The sequence below is a fragment of the Sceloporus undulatus genome, chromosome 3, assembly GCF_019175285.1.
Source record: "Sceloporus undulatus isolate JIND9_A2432 ecotype Alabama chromosome 3, SceUnd_v1.1, whole genome shotgun sequence".
NCBI lineage: Eukaryota > Metazoa > Chordata > Lepidosauria > Squamata > Phrynosomatidae > Sceloporus > Sceloporus undulatus.
This window is the reverse complement of record NC_056524.1, coordinates 168,640,940-168,660,980: the sequence shown is the minus strand read 5'-3', so window position 1 is coordinate 168,660,980 and position 20,041 is coordinate 168,640,940. Positions and strand designations below refer to the sequence as shown.

At 41.0% G+C, this 20,041-nt stretch overlaps 2 protein-coding genes across 2 annotated transcripts in view; both read right to left on the bottom strand.

Moving 5' to 3' along the window:
• The window catches only part of TET1 (tet methylcytosine dioxygenase 1), a 646,721-nt gene that overhangs the window by 548,075 nt on the left and 78,605 nt on the right, over positions 1–20,041 (bottom strand). The gene's annotated exons all lie outside the window — the stretch shown is intronic.
• Positions 522–19,362, bottom strand: LOC121926394 (plasma membrane calcium-transporting ATPase 1-like). The gene is given in 5 exon segments (XM_042459340.1): positions 522–3,473; positions 3,475–3,972; positions 9,631–9,749; positions 14,594–14,648; positions 19,303–19,362. Coding segments are annotated over 2 exon segments (3,321 nt in total). The 5' UTR covers positions 3,961–3,972; positions 9,631–9,749; positions 14,594–14,648; positions 19,303–19,362; the 3' UTR covers positions 522–638.

The window sequence follows — 20,041 nt, the reverse complement described above, 5'->3', positions numbered from 1 at the left end:
AAGCAATTTAAATGCTCAAGTTCCATAAAGGCTGCAAGCATAAAGTACAGACCCACCACCTATGAACAAAATTTGAATTGACTTCTTGTTTTTATTTTTCATGTCCCCCTCGCCTTATCCTCTAGAAAAATTATCTCTTTTGGCTAGATAGTTTCAAAATATTTTTCAATTGAAATTATCAAATGGGGCACGGGAGCAAAGCCCATCCTTATCCCGTCTGCGACAGCAATTGCATAAAAGACATTCTTTCATGTCACACTGATCCTATCATAAACCTGTCAGTGACGTGGAATTACATTAATGGGTTCTTCCGTTAATGCAAAATGAAGAGCAAGAACAGGACAAGGACAAGATCAGCGCAACGTCTTTTGAAAGTCTTTTGCGCAATTGCTGTCATTTGCACTTTCCAGATAGGACAATGACAGGATCAGTGCAATGTTGCTGAAAGTTCTTCCCGCAATCACATGGGAAGGATGGAAAAAGGATGGGACAAGGTCCCCCGTCTGATAATCTCCAATGACTACTGTGAAACAAATCCTAACCATTTCTTAATGGAGTGAACATATGTATTAGTCATGTTGACTTGGCAGATTCAAAAACAGATGAAAGAAAGGTTTAGACCCATTACATATGTTTCCCTAGACTTTAGCGCTACATGCTGAATGTCTCTCACTACGTAAGGGAGCTTGAAATGCCCTCACTACTCTGCACTGAACTTGTATTCTCTTCAGGCTCCTGCACCACAAAATTTGACTGTGACGCAGCTGCTGCTCACTATAGTCAATCTCGGTGGTGTCAGCTAGCTCTTCTTCTTCTTCTGCTACTGGTGGGGTCTCACCAACTTCTTTCAGACACCATAGATAGCTGGTTGGAATACTTGCAATGACTTGACCCCATAATAAGGTGCCCATACCAAAGAAGATTGACCACAGCCATTGCTCTAATGTAATCTTTGTACAGCTAAAGGGCTTTCCTCCAAACTGCACAATGACAATCTGTACAACTAATGTTCCCAGAGTAATACCACAAAAAATTGAATTTGTGAATATTCCTGAAAACACATTTCTTTCTCCATGAATCTTTCGAGCATTGACTTCATTAAAAATCTGCATCATCACAAACGTATTAAATATAAGAGTGTAATGCTGGGTAGGTGGTGCCTCCAATGGTGCAATTCGCCCATTTTCGATATCAAATATTTTTTCACCTACAAACAGAAGTGTAAAGACAACTACAAGCTGATATATGGCATGAAACAAAATATTTTTCATCATTACACGGGAAATAAGAGGTTTATTTCTACCATAGGGCTTCCGTTTTAACAGATCCTCTGTTGGCTTTTCTGTTGCTAAAGCAAGAGAGGCAAAGGTATCCATTATGAGATTGACCCACAGCATCTGAACAGCTTTCAGGGGAGAATTTTGGGTGACACATGCTCCTGTAAAAGCAACAACCACAGCTACCACATTGACAGTGAGTTGAAACTGAAGAAATTTGGAAATACTGTCATATACATTTCTGCCCCACATAACTGCTTTAACAATGCTTGAGAAGTTATCATCTGTCAGAATGATATCAGAAGCTTCTTTAGCTACATCTGTTCCAGCAATACCCATTGCAAACCCAACATCAGCTTTTTTTAGTGCAGGCCCATCATTTGTACCATCACCAGTCACAGCTACCACTTGCCTTTGTTCTGTGATATTGCTGTTAATGATCCCTGCCACGAGGTTGTACTTGTCAGTAGGGGAGGATCTTGCAAGCACACAAAGTGTAGGCCAAACCTTGTCCATAAGCTCTTGTTTTATCTTCCCATCTGCACTCCGTATTTGCTTATTGAAATCAGTCCCCTCTAGACACACAAACGTCTCCCCAGGTCGAATAATGCCACATTTTATAGCTATAGCACGAGCTGTGTTAATGTTATCCCCAGTGACCATACGCACAACAATGCCAGCACTCTGACATTTTTTAATTGCATCAGGAACTTCAGGTCTCACTGGATCTTCAATACCTACAACTGCAATACATGTCAAACCCGTGATGATATCGTCCTCATTATCCCATACTGAATGATCTGATTGGTCAAAGCCAGCTGGGAAATCTCTGAAAGCTAGACATATGGTTCGGAGTCCCTCGGACGCCATTGGTGCAATCACATTTTTAATAACATTTCCCCTATCTTTTTTTGAAAATGGGGCAGGTGCTCCAGCACCATTCAAAAGTCGGGTGCATTTCTGAAGGAGAATTTCAGAAGCACCTTTGCTGAACAGTTGAAAACTACCATCTTCATTTTTTAAAACTGTGCTCATGGATTTCCTGTCAGAATTGAAGGTGTAGACTTTATATAATTTCTCTTCTGGTATCTTAATTCTTACAGCCTCATAATTCTGATTTAATTCTAGAAGCAAGCCCAGTAGGGCACATTCAGTTTTATTGCCAATTTGACAGGGCAGTCCTCCTTCCTTTTCGGGAGGAAGTATTTTAGATGTATAAGCACAGTTTACAGAAATACTTTTAAGCAGATAATTCAGCATGGTTGGATGAATTAAATCAGGTGCAGGGACAATTTTATAGTGTGTACCACCAATGAAAATCTGGACCACAGTCATTCTGTTCATTGTTAAGGTTCCTGTTTTATCTGAACAGATTGCTGTTGCGTTACCCATAGTTTCACAAGCATCCAGATGTCTCACAAGGTTATTGTCTTTCATCATTTTCTTCACAGAGTATGCAAGTGAAATGGTGACTGCAAGTGGAAGGCCTTCTGGAACTGCTACAACCAGGATTGTAACACCAATAATAAAGAACTTTACAATATATTGTATGTAAACTGGTGTACACGAAACAGTCCAGGGACGCTTCTCAACCAAAAAGGTTTGTATAGCAAAAGAAAGTATAAGGACAATAACGGTGATTACAGACATTGCCAGCCCTGCTTGGCCAATTTGAACTGCTAATCTTGTGAGTTTTGCTTGTAAAACCGATTTTTCTTTTTTGTGTTGAGCTGGTTTATTTGCATTTTCAGGTGACTTATTTTCATCCACTTTAGGTGCCTTGCTGTTCTCCAAATCGTTTGACTTTTTAGGGTTTTTGCTGTCTTCTTTGTCTTTTTCACTGTCATCTCCAACCCCAAGTAAGGTGAGGATAATTCCTGTTTGTGAGTTTACTCCTACAGCAACAATAACCATTTTCCCAGAGCCTTCCATTACATGAGTACCTGCAAACAACATGGGGTCCCCTGTCAGAGACTTTTTGACATGATCTGATTCTCCTGTGAGGGTGCTTTCATCGATTTTCAGATCATGCCCTTGGAGAAGCAAACCATCAGCTGGTAAAAGGTCACCATATTTGATATGTGCAACATCTCCCACCACTAAGTCAGCCACTGGCACTTGTGTTATTTCCCCATTCCTGATCACAGAAAACGTCTGTTCTTTTTCAATACGACTCTGCAATCCCCTAAACTGTTTTTTCCTTACTCCAGTCATTGAAAGCCGTAACTAGCACTACACAAACAACTGACAATAGTATTGCAGCTCCTTCAATCCAATCAGCTTCCTCCTCTTCATCTTCTTCAAAGTCATCTGCGTGACATGCTTGAGCACTTCCTCCTGGGGGATCATAAAATGAAAGTACCAAGGATATGATGGCTGCAACTTCTAAAATACATAATGTCGTATCTTGCAGTGCTTCCCATACTAATTCTAGGAATGTCAGAGGTTTTTTAGGGGGTATAAAGTTCTTTCCAAATACAGATCGCCTAATCACTAATTCTGATGGGGAACCAGATATCCCATTTATAGGAGAAGTATGCAGCTGTTTACAGATTTCAGCGACGTTACCATACTTCTTTTTTATTTCTTTCACTGCTTCCTGTTTTCGAAATTCCATTAAAACCCGCAATTCTGCGAGAGTGATTTTGAAGTCTTCTGCTGCCAGAGGAACTGGAGTCACCATCACAAAGCCTTCCTGTAATATACAATGACAATCCAGAAACTTTTAACAGCACTACAGACTGAACATCTCCCTTCTTTATACTGTATATACCTATTTGGAGATTTTCAAAATTTACAAAGGAAGTAACTTTTAAAAAGATGCTAAAGCATTTAGAATTTACTGCCACTGAGCCATCTCTCTTTTTTTTTTGGGGGGGGGGGGAACAGATTGCTCCTTTGCACTGGCTTCCGGGTGGCTTCAAAGTGTGGCATTTTGACCTTGCATGCTCTGAAGCCACATGGAAGCCAATGTCATGCTGCCCACCCACCCATGTATGGCTTCACAGCGCTCCGGCATCATAGTGTTTATACGCTGCACACCACAGGAGCACTATAAAGCTGCAAAGGGAGGGAAAAGCTGGCTTTTTGCTGGCTCAAAAAAGAGTGTCAATTTGCTGCTTCTTTTTGGGCTGGCAAAAAAACGGATTGGGATTGTGGCGTAGTCCCAACCTGGCTCTCCCAGGGGCGGTCTGTTCTGTCCCTTACTAATATAGAAGCTGTTTTTCTTTCTGACGGGAACAAACCCTGCAGCAAACATATTTACTATTGAGCCCACAGGGATGACCCAGGAGTTCAGAATATTTTATTACCATTTTAAAGTTAAAAAGTGAATGGGGATTGACTTCCAATGGAATGGTGGCACAATGATTGTCACCTTGGCAGTAGATCTGAGCAACAATTGCTTCTTGTGGGGATAAGATCAGCCAGGGGGACTTACTGGCTTATAGATGGTATCCCTCCAATAAGGAGGAAACAGAGGGGATCACCAAAGGTCCCTGGGTGCTCCTAGCATTCCTGTTCAGAGACGGTAAGAAGAGAGAAGAGAGATGTGCAAGGAGCAGAGTGGAGAAACTGGAGCAAGCCATGTCTGCAGCAAGCAGGCACTTTGCGGCACAAGCACCACCACCACTCTTCTAATGTGCAAAAGAACTTCTAATGGAACTAATCAACATGAACCTGCCAACTTTGAACTTTCTACAAATAAAGAACTCATCTCCAAGGAGCTTTGGTTAACATGTTCAGGTATCAACTTATACCACAGGCTCAGAAAGAACCTTTCTTTAGAACAAAGAGAACTTGGGAAAAATAAATCACCAGAAACAGATGATATCCCAACTGAACTGCTACAATGCACACAGACAGAAGCAACTCTGGTATTAACCAAAACATGCCAGCAAATATGGGAAGCAAAGTGGTGGCCAAAAGACCAGAAACTGTCAATAAATAACCAAATCCACAAGAAAGAAGATTCAAAAGGCTACAGCAACTATAGGACCACTGCATTAATCTCCCATGCAAGCAAAATTATGCTCAAACTTCTGCAGCATACGACTCCAATCATACATGGAGAGAGAAATCCCAAAGATGCAAGTGGGATTCAGGAAAGGAAGAGGCACTAGGACCACACTGCAAACGTATAATGGCTAATGGAGTACATTAAGGAATCCCCCCCACCAAAAGCAGCATGTGCATTATAGACTCTAGCAAAGCATTTGATGGTATAGACACAATAATCTATGGAAGGCTCTCAAAGACATGGGAATGCCACCACATTTGATAGTCCTGATGAGAAATCTGTACCAAGGGCAAGAGGCTACCGTCAGAACCGAATATGGGGAAACAGATTAGTTCCCAGCAGGCAAAGGAGTCAGGCAAGGCTGCATTCTGTCACCCTATTTGTTTAACTTATATGCCGAAAACATAAGAAAGGCAGGGTTAGATTCAGAAGGAAGAGGTGTGAAGACAGGAAGAAGGAACATCAACAACCTAAGACAGTGATGACAAATCTTTTAGGGACCGAGTGCCCAAACTGAATGGGGTGTTACCTGTTGCGGGGGGTGGGTCTTTTTGGGGGGGGGAGAATGGGACTTCTGGGGCAGGACTTCCGCCCTCTGGGGGTGGGAACTCTGCCTTCTGGGGGTGGGACTTCCAGGGCAGGACTTCTTCTCACCACCCTCTTGGGCCTTCAGCCATCTCTGTCAGCTGATGACCTGGGACAGCTGGGAAGAGGTGGAACAGCCATGCATCTGTTCTTCCTTTTCCCCGCCTTCTGCATGCCCTGAAAAATGGCTTTATGTGCCCTCTCTGGCATGCATGCTGTAGGTTCACCACCACAGACCTAAGATATACAGATGGCACCATAATACTGGTGGAAGACATCACAGACTTGGAACAGTTACTAAGAAAGGTCAAAGATGAAGGAGCAAAGGCAGGCTTAATGCTGAACATAGAGAAAATGAAAATAATGACCACAGAATTAATACAATGAGGAAAATGAAATAGTTAAAGAAATCCTGTACCTAGGATCAAACATTGATCAAAACGGTGACAGCAATAAGAAATAAGAAGATGACTAGGAATGGGAAGGGCAGCTATGAAAGAACTAGAGAAGATCTTAAAAACACACACGTGAGCACTTATGTTAGAATTGTCCAAGCCATTGTATTCCCCATTGCCATGTACTGGTTCAGGAACTGCACAGTGAAGAAAGCAGATAAGAACAAAATCAATGCTGGAGAAGAGTGCTTAGGAGACTGTTAGCCAAAAGACAAATAAATGGGTCCTTGAACAGATCAAGCCTGAAATTTCTTTGGAAGCAAAGATGATCAAATTGAGGCTGTTGTACTTTGGCCACAAAATGAGAAAGCATGAATCGTTAGAGAAGAAAATAATGATTGGAAAGGTAATGGGTATAAGAAGGAAAGGAAGATCATATGCCAGATGGTTGGACTAAATCAGTGAGGTTATGGGCATGAATTTCAGGATCTAAGCAGAGCAGTAGAGGATAGGGGATCTTGGAGATGTCTCATCCACAGGATTGTTGTGAGTTCTTGAGAGGAGGAAGTTAGATTCAATATGACAGAGATTGGGCAACAAGGAATACCGATAGTGGGAAGGTAAATGCAAAGAAATATAGGACATAAAATAAAAAATAAAAAAATAAGAATCGGAAAGGGAAAGAGGAAGAAAGAAAGAAGGATTTATAGCGCTAAGGACTTATAGTTCATTTGAGTGTTTATATTGTGGCTAATGAATTAGAAAATAAGATAAAGAAAGGAAAAGAGCCATATGCGATAGAATAACTGAATCATATAGGCGGGATATAGACCGCCGCTTTGCGGCGGTCTCCCGCCGGCTTGCTCTGCGCGGAGCCGCAGCAGCCAAACCGCGCGGCTCCCGCACGGAGCAAAAAGAAGCTCCATTTCGGAGCTTCTTGCGGCGCCTTTATGATGTCGCGAGGTGCCGCTGGCGCATTCGCGACGTCATAGGCGCCGCGACACGTCTGGACGCTATGCGTCCAGTATGTAAAGATGGCGGTGCCCATGTGGAAGGGGCGCCGCCATCTTGTACATATTCTATACGTACTAGGGTTAGGGGTGTGTGGAAGCACCGCCCCTTCCTAACCCTAGTACGTATAGAATACGTACTATATGGCGGTTTGTATCCCGCCATAGTTGGAAGAGACCACAAGGGCCATCAAGTTCAATCCCTGCCATGCAGGAATAAACAATCAAAGCACTGCTGACAGATGGCCACCTCCTCCAAAGAAGGAGACTCCACCAGTCTCTGAGGGAGTATATTCCACTGTCAAACATCTCTTACTGGCAGGAAGTTCCTCCAAATGTTGAGGCAGAAAGCCTTTTCCTGTAGAGAATTGCCGTGTCCATTGCTCCATGTCCTATTGTCTGGAGCAGCAGAAAACAAGCTTATTCCACCCTCAATATAACACCCCTTCAAATACTTAAACAGGGTTATCATATCACCCCTTCACCGTCTCTTTTCCAGGCTAAATATCCCCAGCTCTCTCAGTCGTTCCTCACAGGGCATGGTTTCCAGACCCTTCACCATTTTAGTTGCCCTCCTTTGGACACGCTCCAGTTTCTCAAAATCTTTTTTAAATTGTGGGGCCCAGAACTGGACACAATATTCCAGGTGGGGCCTGACCAAAGCAGAATACAGTGGCACTATTACTTCCCTTGATCTAGACACTATACTTCTATTGATTCAGCCTAAAATTGCATTGGCCTTGTTAGCTGCCACATCACACTGTTAACTCATGTTCAATTTGTGGTCTGCTTGGACTCCTAGATCCCTTTCACACGTAGTTTCATTTAGCCAGGTGTCACCCATCCCATATCTGTGCATTTCATTTTTTCTGCCTTAAAGGCAGTACCTCACATTTCTCCATATTGAATTTCATTTTGTTTGCTTTGACACAGCTTTCTAGTCTATTCAGGTCATTTTGAATTCTGATCCTGTCCTCTGGGGTATTTGCTACACCTCCTGATTTGGTGTCATCTGCAAATATGTGGAAGAAGGAATTATGTAAGGTATTTAAAGGTAACAAACCTGAGTATTGATGGTATATCTGTATGTATAACATGTAGGTCTGTCTGTCGATGTATGTATGTTAAGTAAGTATGCTTTTGTAATGGTATTGGTAATTTGTATTTGTTTTTTATAATCAATAAAGTAATTTTATTTTATTTTTTAAAAATAGTAAATGGGTCTTGTACAATGGGACTTAGGGACAGGGGGATATATCCCTTTCCTTCATGTCCTCTTTAGAGTGGGAACATGGCATGGTGAAAAGGATAAATGTTCCTAACAGCAGCAATGCAGTTGTAGTCCGATTTGGACCCCTGTGCCTTTTACTTTAAAAACTCATCTGCATTCCAGTTTAGGATCTCCTGCTATCTCTTCTACTTTGGTTCTTTGAGAGGACACTCTCTTATCCTCAGCTGCCTTGTGCCTGTAACAACGGGGTAAAATTTGAACCAGTGTGCAGCAGTTGAAACAAGTTGGGGGGAAAGGGGGGGGGAATGGGAGGAAGAGGGGGAAATGGGAGATATTTTAAAAGTGGCTAAAAAGTGGGATGGCAGAAGATTAATTGGTGCTGTCCTTGCTAGATTGCGACAGTTGAAGGATATGGTACAAACTAAGAAAAAATATTGAAAATGGTTGCTACAACTATCCCACTAATGGACATTTGTATTGCACAATGGAGCCAAATGCCCTGGTTATCAGAAAAGGCAGCCTTTACATGAAGCAGATAAGCATTTATGATGGGGAATACAAAGAGGCTATTCCGCAGTAGAGACCTGTAATATAAATAGTTCTGATGATCTGCCCAACAGAAAATACTTCTAGCACACAAACATGGACTTACATGTTTCTGGTGATTCAGAAGCCCTAAAACTTGGAAGAAAAGACCATCCTCTCTATATGGGTTGATGAAGAACTATACCTAATTCCAGTAATAACTACCAACCAACTAGCACTAACAATTAGATACTACTAGCACTGTTAATGTTAAATTATACCTGTGTTACTTCCTTTGCTACGTGAGACTATTGAATATTAGCGGGTATATTCTTTTGTGCTTGTATGATTATTTTCTTGACACACTATCATGTGAAATAGATACATAAATGAGGACAGAATCTGTTACTTTTGTTTTGAGGGGCAATTTTACTTCCTTTAAAATTTGAAGGGAATGTGAAAACTGCAAGCTTCGAATGCCATGTTAGTAAGGCCTTCCCACCAGTATTCACCTCTCAGTTAGCCAGTCTGAAAAAGCCTCTTGCACTAAAATCTTTCAGGATTACAAATGAAAGTAAATGTCATTTACCTCTGTATCAACAAATGGGAGAATCCAATTTCTCTGTATTCATAGAAATATTTCTATCTGATTGCTGTTTCCTCCAAAGCAGCTTTCGCCAAGGATCAGAGAAAGTGGTCTTCTATTTGCTATATATTATGAACACAAAGGAAAAGATTAATTGTCAATAGTTACAGTTCTTCAATTGCTTTTTTTATTATCAAGCACCCAATGCAAAACAACCAGTCACAACATTACAAGAAACAACTGTTCTTTGTAAAAGAATCTTACCAGATTTTTATTGCTGGGAGTCAAGATTCAAACTCTCCCTTCTGATAAATGCACTCAGCTATAAGCTAAGTATCCTAATAAAAGTGTTTCTCTTGGACAGAAGCTCTCCCAGCAGGACTTTTAAAGTTTTAATATGCTCAATTATCTATGGAGGCAATGATAGTGGAAAAATATTTCTCTTTATTTATGCATAAACAACAGTTGGAATGACATTGAGAAGGCAGATACCTGAGGTGTAGTGCTCACAAACCCAGCCTAGAAAAGATGGCAAACTGGCGTCACAGGAGAAAGAAGATAGCACATCTGCAGCTTTAATAGTTGTGTAGAAGAGGGAATAGTCAACAGGTGTAGCTTGTAATGCAAGCTACATGTGGTGAAATTCTCTGGTCTACAAGATTATTGAAGGCAGAGGAGCTCTGACATCTTTTTCATCTGGCCACCCTGTGGAAACCTATACCTTGACTACATCAGTTTGGATTCCAGATGATGCTTCACATGAAGGCTCCTCTCAATTAACGTGCCAAAGAAAAGGTAAACTAAAACTCCTTCTTCCTAACATTTAGCTATCTATGAGTGTATCCACACTGCAGAATTAAAACAGTTTGATATCATTTTGACTGCTATGACTCTATCCTACAGAATCCTGGGATTTGTAGTTTGGTGAGGTAGGAGAACGCTCTGACAGATCAGGCTGAATTCCTCACCAAACTGCAAATCTGTAGGCAGAATCATGGCAGTTAAACTGGTATCAAACTGATTTAATTTTGCAGTGTGGATACACCCCAAGTGAAGATAATTATTCTGTTGAGAATCATTCAGTCTTGTTAGTCTGTGTCCGCAATCTAGCATGATTCAGCATACAGATTCTAGATACAGCAGGGGAAGGGATCAGTGGTTCTACAGATGTTGTTGAATTGCAGCTCCCAGCATCCCTCACCATTGACTCTGCTGTGTGGGATTTGAAGTACAAAGCATAGGGACTATACAATCTCACCCTTAAGATACATGTTTCTTACCTCATCTATATTTTGTGAGGTCCGAATCCCAAATTTAAAATACTAATCTTCAAAAACGGCACCAGTCTCAAAAAATAAAAGGCACATTGTATGCTCCCATCTGAGGCAAAGTATTAAAATTATTTTTTGATCCCTCTCTTCACAGAACCTCCCTCCACCACTTGAGGCTCAGCAAACTAGACATAATGGTTAATGCATGATCACTTTGAACATAGTTGTATTTTTAACAAATAAAATCAAACAGAAATATTGGTGTGTGTGACTATGGGATAATTTTGATGAGGACATCCATGAGATGGGAAAGGGTTAAATTCATAGTCAATTATGCTGGCAGGTGGATAACTAGCATCATAGAATTGGAAGGGGTTGCAAAGAGTCATAGTTTAAAAAAGTAATACAGTGGTACCCCGGGATACGAAATACCCAGGTTACGAAATTTCCGGGATACGAAAAAATCCCATAGGAAATAATTGTTCCGGGTTACGAAAAAATTTTTGGTGCTTTTTTCGGCTTTTTCGCACGGAATCGCGGCTTTTCCCCATTAGCGCCTATGGCATTTCGGCTTGCGAAAGCCTTTCGGGTTACGAAAGCGGCGGCGGAACGAATTACTTTCGTAACCCGGGGCACCACTGTACAGGTATGCCTAGGGCCAGCTCTAGGTATTTTGCCATCCTAGGCGAGAAATATTTTGGTGCCCCCGTCGCCCCTCGTGGCTCATTTGACTGCCTTTTTCCTACACAGATAAAAGCCAAGTGATGGCCTTGCCACCAGGAGAAAAAACTTCCACATTTGATATTGGGAGTTTTATATTTCATGCTTGACTGGATGTATGATTTGTGTATAGACTGGGGAAAACAAGGGTGCTTTTACAATACCACTAGCAATCCAATAGCCAGCAGGAGCATGAGTGCTGCCCGTGGATTCCTCCAAGCTCTCCCCTGGCTGCTGCTTTTTGCTCTTTGCAGGCAGCAGTAGGAACCGGAATGAAGAGCAAAAAGGAGCAGGGCCAGAGGAGAGCGTGCACAGCCCAGGCAATTCCTGGGGCTCCACACATGCTCCTGCTGACCCTGCTCCTTTTTGCTCTTTGGGAGAGCCAGCAGGAGTGTGAGTGGCACCCCAGGGATTGCCTGGGCTGTATGTGCGCGCTCTCTCTCTGCCTCCCTTGTCACCTGCCACGCCAGTGCCGCCCCTAAATTTTTGCCACCCTAGGCAGCTGCCTAGGTTGCCTATATGGGTGAGCCAGTCCTGGGTATACCTTGGTTAACAAATAGATGTGATCCTATTACATCTTTAAGAGAAAATTTAGTACTGGGGAAGAAATAACATGGAAAGAAAAAAAAAAGAAAAAAGCCAATTTTCCTTTCCATGCAGTATCTGCAAAAAAGAAAAGCATTTTCTTTCCTTCCCAAATCATCCTCCAAGCCATCTAAACCTGCTATAAAAGGCATGCAGCCCATTAGAGCAGATGCTGAGGGTATACAAGGGCTATGTGTGCGTGTGTGTGAAAATGACCTCTTCCTAGATTGGACCATGGCCATTAAGCCCTGCCTATCTCTCTAGCTAAATTGTTGTTGCTGTTTGCCTTCAAAGTTGTTTCAGACCTATGGGAACTCTAAGGTGAATCTATCACAAGGGTTTCTTGGGCTGAGAGGATATGGTTCACCCAATGTCACCCAGTGGGTTTCCATGACCGAGTGAGGAAACTGAAACCCAATCTCCAGAGTTCTAGTCCTACGCTCAAACCACTAGACCATGCTGACTCTCCTCTAGCTAAAAAGCATCTTATAAAGATAACAATTTGTTGTTCTCAGAGCTGGAAGAACATCATTGGCCCTTAGACCTTTTAACACCTGTGATCTGAATGCATATGTGTAAACATTTGAGGTAATTTTCTTTCTGTCACTTGTATGGAATATTTCATCTGTATGTACCTTATGTGGCAAGAGCTAGTATTAAGCACATAATGGTGACCCTTTAATTCTAGTAAACACATAGAGTGGGAAATGGGCCACAACTTTGATGCTGATGGTCTGGCTATCTGCACATTTAGGGTTGCCAGTTTGGATCTCGGATGGAGCCCTTGTAACCTGATATTTAACAGATCCTGAAGCAGGACAGGGTACACTGAAGCTACATCCAGTGGGACAAAAGCACCTGTCCACTCCCTCCCTCTAAATTCCAGCTTTCAGCCTCAGTCATTCCCTCCAAACATGACTACTGCATTGCTAGTGGAGGCCAGGAGAGGCATGGCGGAGCAAATAACAAGAACAGAACTCCACATCTCCATGTCAGAAGAATAGCCAAGTTGAGCAGAAATGGCTGCAGCTGAAAGTTAGAGTCTGGAAGGTGGGGGAGAATAAGTACCTCTGCCTTGCCTGATGGAACTTTAGGATACTTCATCCTGCTCAAAGATCTGTTAAGGATTGAAATTATAGGAGCCCAGTGGCATCCCCATCCCTGGTATCACCCAGTGTGAGGGAGGCTGCCAAGAAGGGGGCAGCCCTTCACTGCAGCAAAACCAGGAGGGGTGCACCCAGGCCTGTCCTTCGCTGTCGTGGCAGAGGTCTCCCTGTAAGTAGACTTTTGCTACTGTGGCAAAGCCAGTAGAGATGCAGCAGGAGGACAGCCTGACGGGGTGTCACCCTTCTTCAGGGCTGTCATCCAGTGTGGGCTGCACTCCCCTAGTCATTCCACTGCAGGAGCCTCATCCCAGATCCAACCTAGAAACCTTGCACACAGCACAACATTGACTGAAGGGAGGAAAGGATCTTTATAGCTGAATATACGCAGCAGTTTCCACTTGATCAGTAACTCTGCATAACCAGGATTGTTGGAACTGTACTGCTGTTCACGTGTGGCATTCCCTTTTGTGTGCTCAGTGAATAATGCAGGCATGAGAAAGACATACAATCTCACTCCCTCCTCACAAACAGAGCTGGTGAACATTTCAGTCTCCCATAACATTTCACGGCTGGCCTGAAAGGAATTTCAAAGTGAAATTCTGATAAAAACGGCTTTGTTAGAATTTATACAGGTTCATTCTGTTCAGGTGTAAAGTGAGGCAATGCCTTTTCATCCTGCCAGAGGTAGTAACTGACATAACAAAACATGGGGCCTGTATTTGATTCTTAGTCTCAACTAGAACAGACTCTTTGAATCAATGGGAAGTTGATAAGTCCATACTTCTATTGACCGCAAGTACTCTCAGCAATTACTGCTAATGTCATTAGTCACTGCACTTACTTTGCATGGACTCAAGCTTTAATTTAAATTGTTACAATGTTGTACTTTTTTTGCATTTCATTTGACCCTTGTGTTCACAATGCTTTTTTCCCTATATCCATGTATATACCTGCCAGCTGAGGATAACACTGTATGAGTCTGAATTAAATTCAGGTCTATGGGCGCATCTGCACTGTAGAAACAATACAGTTTGACACCACTTTGTGCTGAAGCTCCATCCTATGGAATCCAGGGATTTGTAGTTTTACAAGATATGTAGCCTTCTCTGTTAAAGAGTGCTGTGCTTAACAAAACTGCATGTCCCAGGATTCTGTATGTGTCAAACTGCATTATTTCTATAGTGTAGGTGCACCCTATGTCATATTATACATTTGTTAACCTACCCTTCTACAGGACTGTGCTTTTTCTAATGGTCTACACTTTGGAGCAGCCATTCTGCTTACCTGAACAGGAGACTTCAAACAGCAGAGGGCACTTTAATCTCAAAGATCCAGCAGCCTATTGACAAATGGGAAATGCAGAATAGAAACAAAGTGAAAATAGGAAAGAAATTACAATTACAAATTAGCACCACCTGTGTAGTGATGTGGACTGAACTAGCAATTATGGGCTTTCTTGCAAGAGCAGCTAGGTAAACTTTTTTTCCATTTGTAAGCAAAGAGCTGGAGTAGAATATGAAAGAATGGTCTCCATCTGGAATTATACAAGGTTGCCTTTTAAGCTTTCCTTATTCTAATTATTATAGCGGTGTTATTGTGGCTGCTTTATCAGGTGATAGATTAATCCCCTGAGAACCTTAATCAGATCTATTTAAATACTCCTTTATGGTGATGATTAGAGTTGGCACCTTTTTTATCTGGCTTGGTACCTTCATCTTTAACACCAACCTAACAAGAAGACTTTAAAGCAGGTGTTACTTTTAGTTTTTCTTTTCATGCAGGAAGATTCATCTGCTTTCTTTGCAGTGGCTTAACTGGCAGTATGAATTTATCTCTATTTTTTGGAGGGAGGTGTCCAATTGGTCTTTGGTAGGTTTCCTTTGAAGTCTTATTACAAATTATTAAAACACTAAATTAACCTAAAATTAGACCTTTTGACTTAGGGATACAATTTTATATACAGCAGGAGTATTCCAAATAGCTGCACAGAGTAGGTGAAGGAAATACTTTTATCAAGCAAATATATCTGCAAACAAAACTATGGATTGGATTTTTCTTTTTAATGCATGCATAGTAATATTTGCTTTCTTCATTATTAGTGCATTCAAGTAAAGTAAGTGATTCTTACTTTACTTGAAGTAAGTAAAGGTACTTGGTACCTTGGAGGGTACTTGGAGGACCGCCTCTCCCTATATAATCCGCCTCGCACACTCAGAACTTCCGGGACTAAACTGTTGGAGGTCCCTAGGTTCAATCATGTGCGGACCTCACAGAGGGCTTTTACTACTGCTGCCCCTCCCCTTTGGAATAAGCTCCCTGCAGAGCTTCGTTCCGCCGCCTCATTAGCTGTTTTTAAAAAACAGTTAAAAACATACCTATTCCGTCTGGCCTTCCCACCTTAATTTGTTTATTTATTTTCCTGCCCTCTTCCTCTCCTTTTCCTTTTGACCCTGGATCGATGTTTAATTCTTATTTTCTTCTGCCCCTGCCATGTGATTTTTCAATTTTATTGTTTTCCTGTTCCTGTTTTGTAGTAATGTTTTTAACTGATTACTGTATTGGATTTTAACTTTGTATTGTAATGTTTTTTTATATTTTGTACGCCGCCCTGATCATATTCATGGAAGGGCGGGATATAAATAAAATTTATTATTATTATTATTATTATTCATCTAATGTTAGAGGAGACCCCTTGATATCAGTGGGACTTAAGTAAGTTGTAACACAACAAGTGAACCTTTAAAAAAAGCTTTTATCTTTTAAAACTGCATTTTATTCTTTTATTGTGTGGTTTGTTTTAATACTGTCATACTTTAATTCTATTTTAATGTTCGAGTTTTGTACGTTTTTAATTGCATTCTTCTTTTAAATTGTGAGCTGCTTTGAATCCCAATTTTGGGGCAAAAGCAGAATATAAATAAATATAATGATTAAGAATTGTGGCTAACAAGTTTTATTCAATTCAATGGGTCTACTCTAGAAAGGACAAACAAGCTGTAAATGTGTTGCCTCTATTCTATATGATGTTGGGATGCTGTTTCCCAAATACGAGCCATCTTGCTCTCACAGAAGCTTCTTCTCCCACTTTATATCAGCTTTGGTTCTAAAGATAAAAGGGTATATGCTTAACTATTCATGCAGAACCACCTATATAATTAATTATTTGTACAAGAATACCTTAGAGAGCTAGCATGGTGTAGTGGTTTGAATGTTGCACTAGGACACTGGGAGACAGGGGTCAAATCTCTGCTTGGCCATGGAAACTTACTTGGGCAAGTCACACTCTCTCGGCCTCAGAGGAAGGCAAGGCCAAATGCCCTCTGAACAAATTCTGCCAAGAAAACTTATTATAGATTTGCTTTGGGATCACAATAAGTCAGAAATGAGACTTGAAGGCACATAGCAAGAAAAACATCAACCTTAGATCCTTCCCAATGGCTGTGCAACTCTGATCTGGACTCTAATGCTTCCTTTTGCATGCCCCACTGATATTTTTTTAGCTGCTTCTGTTGACTTTATCCTTCTGGCCCATATGCTCCTTTGAGTATATTTTTACAAGTAATCTGTAATAATTCTTTATTAGTTCCTGTAGAGTTTTTGTCTTTCCTCTTTTATGTTGTACAGCATCAGCTTCTGTTAGATTCTAATTCTGAGTTTCTCTTCTTTGTTTTATGCCTTTGCTTGACTGAATGCCTAGTTCATTTTGAAGATGCAATTTTGAAGTATTTGTCCCATCAATGAATCAAGAATTTCACTGCAGCACAGCTTATTGTAAAGGTTGCCAAAAACCTTTCATGCTGAAAATTTGATTTGTAGGTGTTCTGAGATTAATGTTTGCAACTGAATTCAGCGCAAAATATTCCGCTTATGAAGAATTATAGCAGGATGGAGAACATATGGCCCAAGAGATCTTGGTGGACAGTACTCTCATCATCCCTTGCTGTTGCCTCTACTGACTAGGAATGATGGGAACTGTAGTCATACAACACCTGAAGGGTGAGATATATTCTGCCCCTGAACTACAATAATGATGGAACATGCAACCTCAGGTCTTTGGGTCAATCTCTACATTATTAGATGTTTTTGACTATCATGACCCCTAATCCAGAAGCTATGCTTTGTTTGGAGATTTATATTTTTAGATAGTAGGAAAGTAAAGCTTTATGAATGGATACTGTTGTTATAAAATTAAAACGTTACCAGAATTCACTTTAATAATGAATGCTAGAGCAAGCATTTGTAAATTCCCAGCACCTTGGATCTAGATATGGTCACTCAGAGACAAGTCCTATTGAGTATCCTGCACAGCAGGGCTGGACTGGATGACCCTTTTGGTCTCTTCTGACTCTGAGATTCTGTGATATTGGCTCAGGATTTCAGCCTTCATTCTTACATTTTTTTCATTGTTATAAATTTGTACAACTTAATGGGCATGTCTTCAGTTGCTTAGCACTCATCTCCCAATGAAAGGTTTCCTCTGTATCCTAATTCTGTCATTCCTATTTTCCCAATTTTTTAAATCTCAATTATATTTTTCATAAAAAACAGGTTGCCTGAGAGAACTTAATCTTTCCTATAGTTTTACAGGGGTCTCAGAGATGGTTTTTTGTGTGTTTTTCTAGCTATGTGGCCATGTTCTTGAAGAGTTTATTCCTGACATTTCGCCAGCATCTGTGCTGATTCTGATGAATGATCTAATGACAGATGGAGAAACATCAGGAATAAACTCTTCTAAAATATGGCCTCATAGCCCCCAAACCCCACAAAAAACTATGGATGTCAGAGATTGTTTGGAAAGTCTACAGCTGTAGATAAAATTTCCCTTATTTTTGTTCACAGGTTTTTCAATTATCTTTTGTGTTTTTATCCATGGGAACAAGAAATGCTCAGATCTTCAGCTTCCTCCATTTTGACATACTAAGAGGCAGGTAGTACAAGATGGTGGAAAAACTACTTGCTACACTTCGCAGTATCTGTGATCACTCAGAGAAAAACCAATAAGATAACTTGGCAACAACCTATAGTTTTGCAGCCAAAGAGGAACAGTCCTATCTCTCTCTCTGTCCACTCTGAATAGAAAACCAGCTAGTGGTTCTTGGCTGACCTTAATAAATGTGTGTGCTTAAACTAGAATTCTGGGTTTAGGCAAGGGCCTGCTAATGGGTCCTGAACAGAAGAATGGCATGTGACAATGAACAGTTGAAGCTTTTCATAGCATGGAAATAATCATTATCACCAACTAATGCCTGAAGATCATGTTGCTGTTTGAGAGTTAGGACCAGAGGCTAATTAAAAAAGAAAAGTGACAGTCCTTGTTTATACTGTAGCATTTTCCAACTGCTATACCTTCTAGGTTCACAAAGCTGCTAACCTAATTTCCCTGGCAGGAATCTTGTGCCTTTAAATGTTGGTTTCTCAGGCAGAGATTTAGGTTTTGTTCTGTTTCCATCTCCATGCTAGAAAAATTTAAGTTATTAAATTTCTGCCTGTCAGGCAGCAATAAAAACATAGGAAATAGCTGCCTATAAAGTGCATGGTCCTTGAGTCACTATAGATAGCACCCCAGCTTTCTTTTGAAACTCCTACCTCTTAAACAGCTAGCTGTCTGATCTACCTAGTTAGGCAAATAATTATTGTAGCTATCCTCCTCTTCACACATAAAACAGTTGAATGGAAACTCAGTCTTAAAACAAGACCTACTGAGCATCAGAGTGCATCTGTCTGGAGGCCTCACAATAAAAGGGGAAACAATCCTGTCTTGAAAGGAAAAGAACCCATGAAAGATGGAGGTTGTAAATAGCTTGGGCCCTTCACCCTTTCCCAGGCACAGGAATCTATTTATGCATATCTCTTGAGCTTTTAAGTCTGCTCCCCAGCTTTACTATGGCTGATTCAAACTACTGCACATGCTAAGCTGCATTTTTTAAAAACTTCAGCCCTATTCTAATTCCATATTCCCAACGCAGCCCAAACCCAACAGCCCCAAGCATTACTTTGTCCTTGGTCCAAGTATGAGAATAGCCGCAACACTGCTGTGTCTATCAGGCTTTCTAAATTTCCCACATTGGCCAGTAACTGCTCAAAGTGGCAGTTAAGATGGGAGGTGGAATCAGAATGTCTGCCAGCAGTCAATAAAACCATGGCTTATGTGCACATTTCCTTTGGCCCTGGGTTCATGTGTGTAAAGAAAAGTGGGAACTTCTAATTTTGACACATGTTTGTGGAACGACAAAAGCCTCATAAGCTTGAACCAAATTAGAAATGTCTCATGATTACTCTTTACCTTTTAGATAAGAGTGGAAACCCTGGATATCCCTGTCTTCTCAAATGTATGCTTTGTTACAATCAGAATAATAGATAATTTACACAGTGGCTTTATGTACATGATGTATAGCCAGTGTAGCATATTATATGCTTTTTGAAGAGAGTCTGGAAAGAACTGATATGAAGGGACAGTAAGTGCCTTGAAGGTATCTGTCAACACTTAGCACCTGAGCAACAGAGCAAAGGTGGGTTGCAAACACAAATTACAGAAGGGACATTTTTTGTGAAGGCTGCTCACTTGGGAATAGCTCAATCACACAGCTGTAGTAGACCATTCTCCTCATGGCTTTACAGTGGAGTAAGGAATCTATATTTAATGCAGCTTGTAGTTTAGCCAACTGATCACCCACTTTGGAAACAAAATACTGATATTTGGTCAGATCTTCTTGTGAAATATTAGAAAAATAG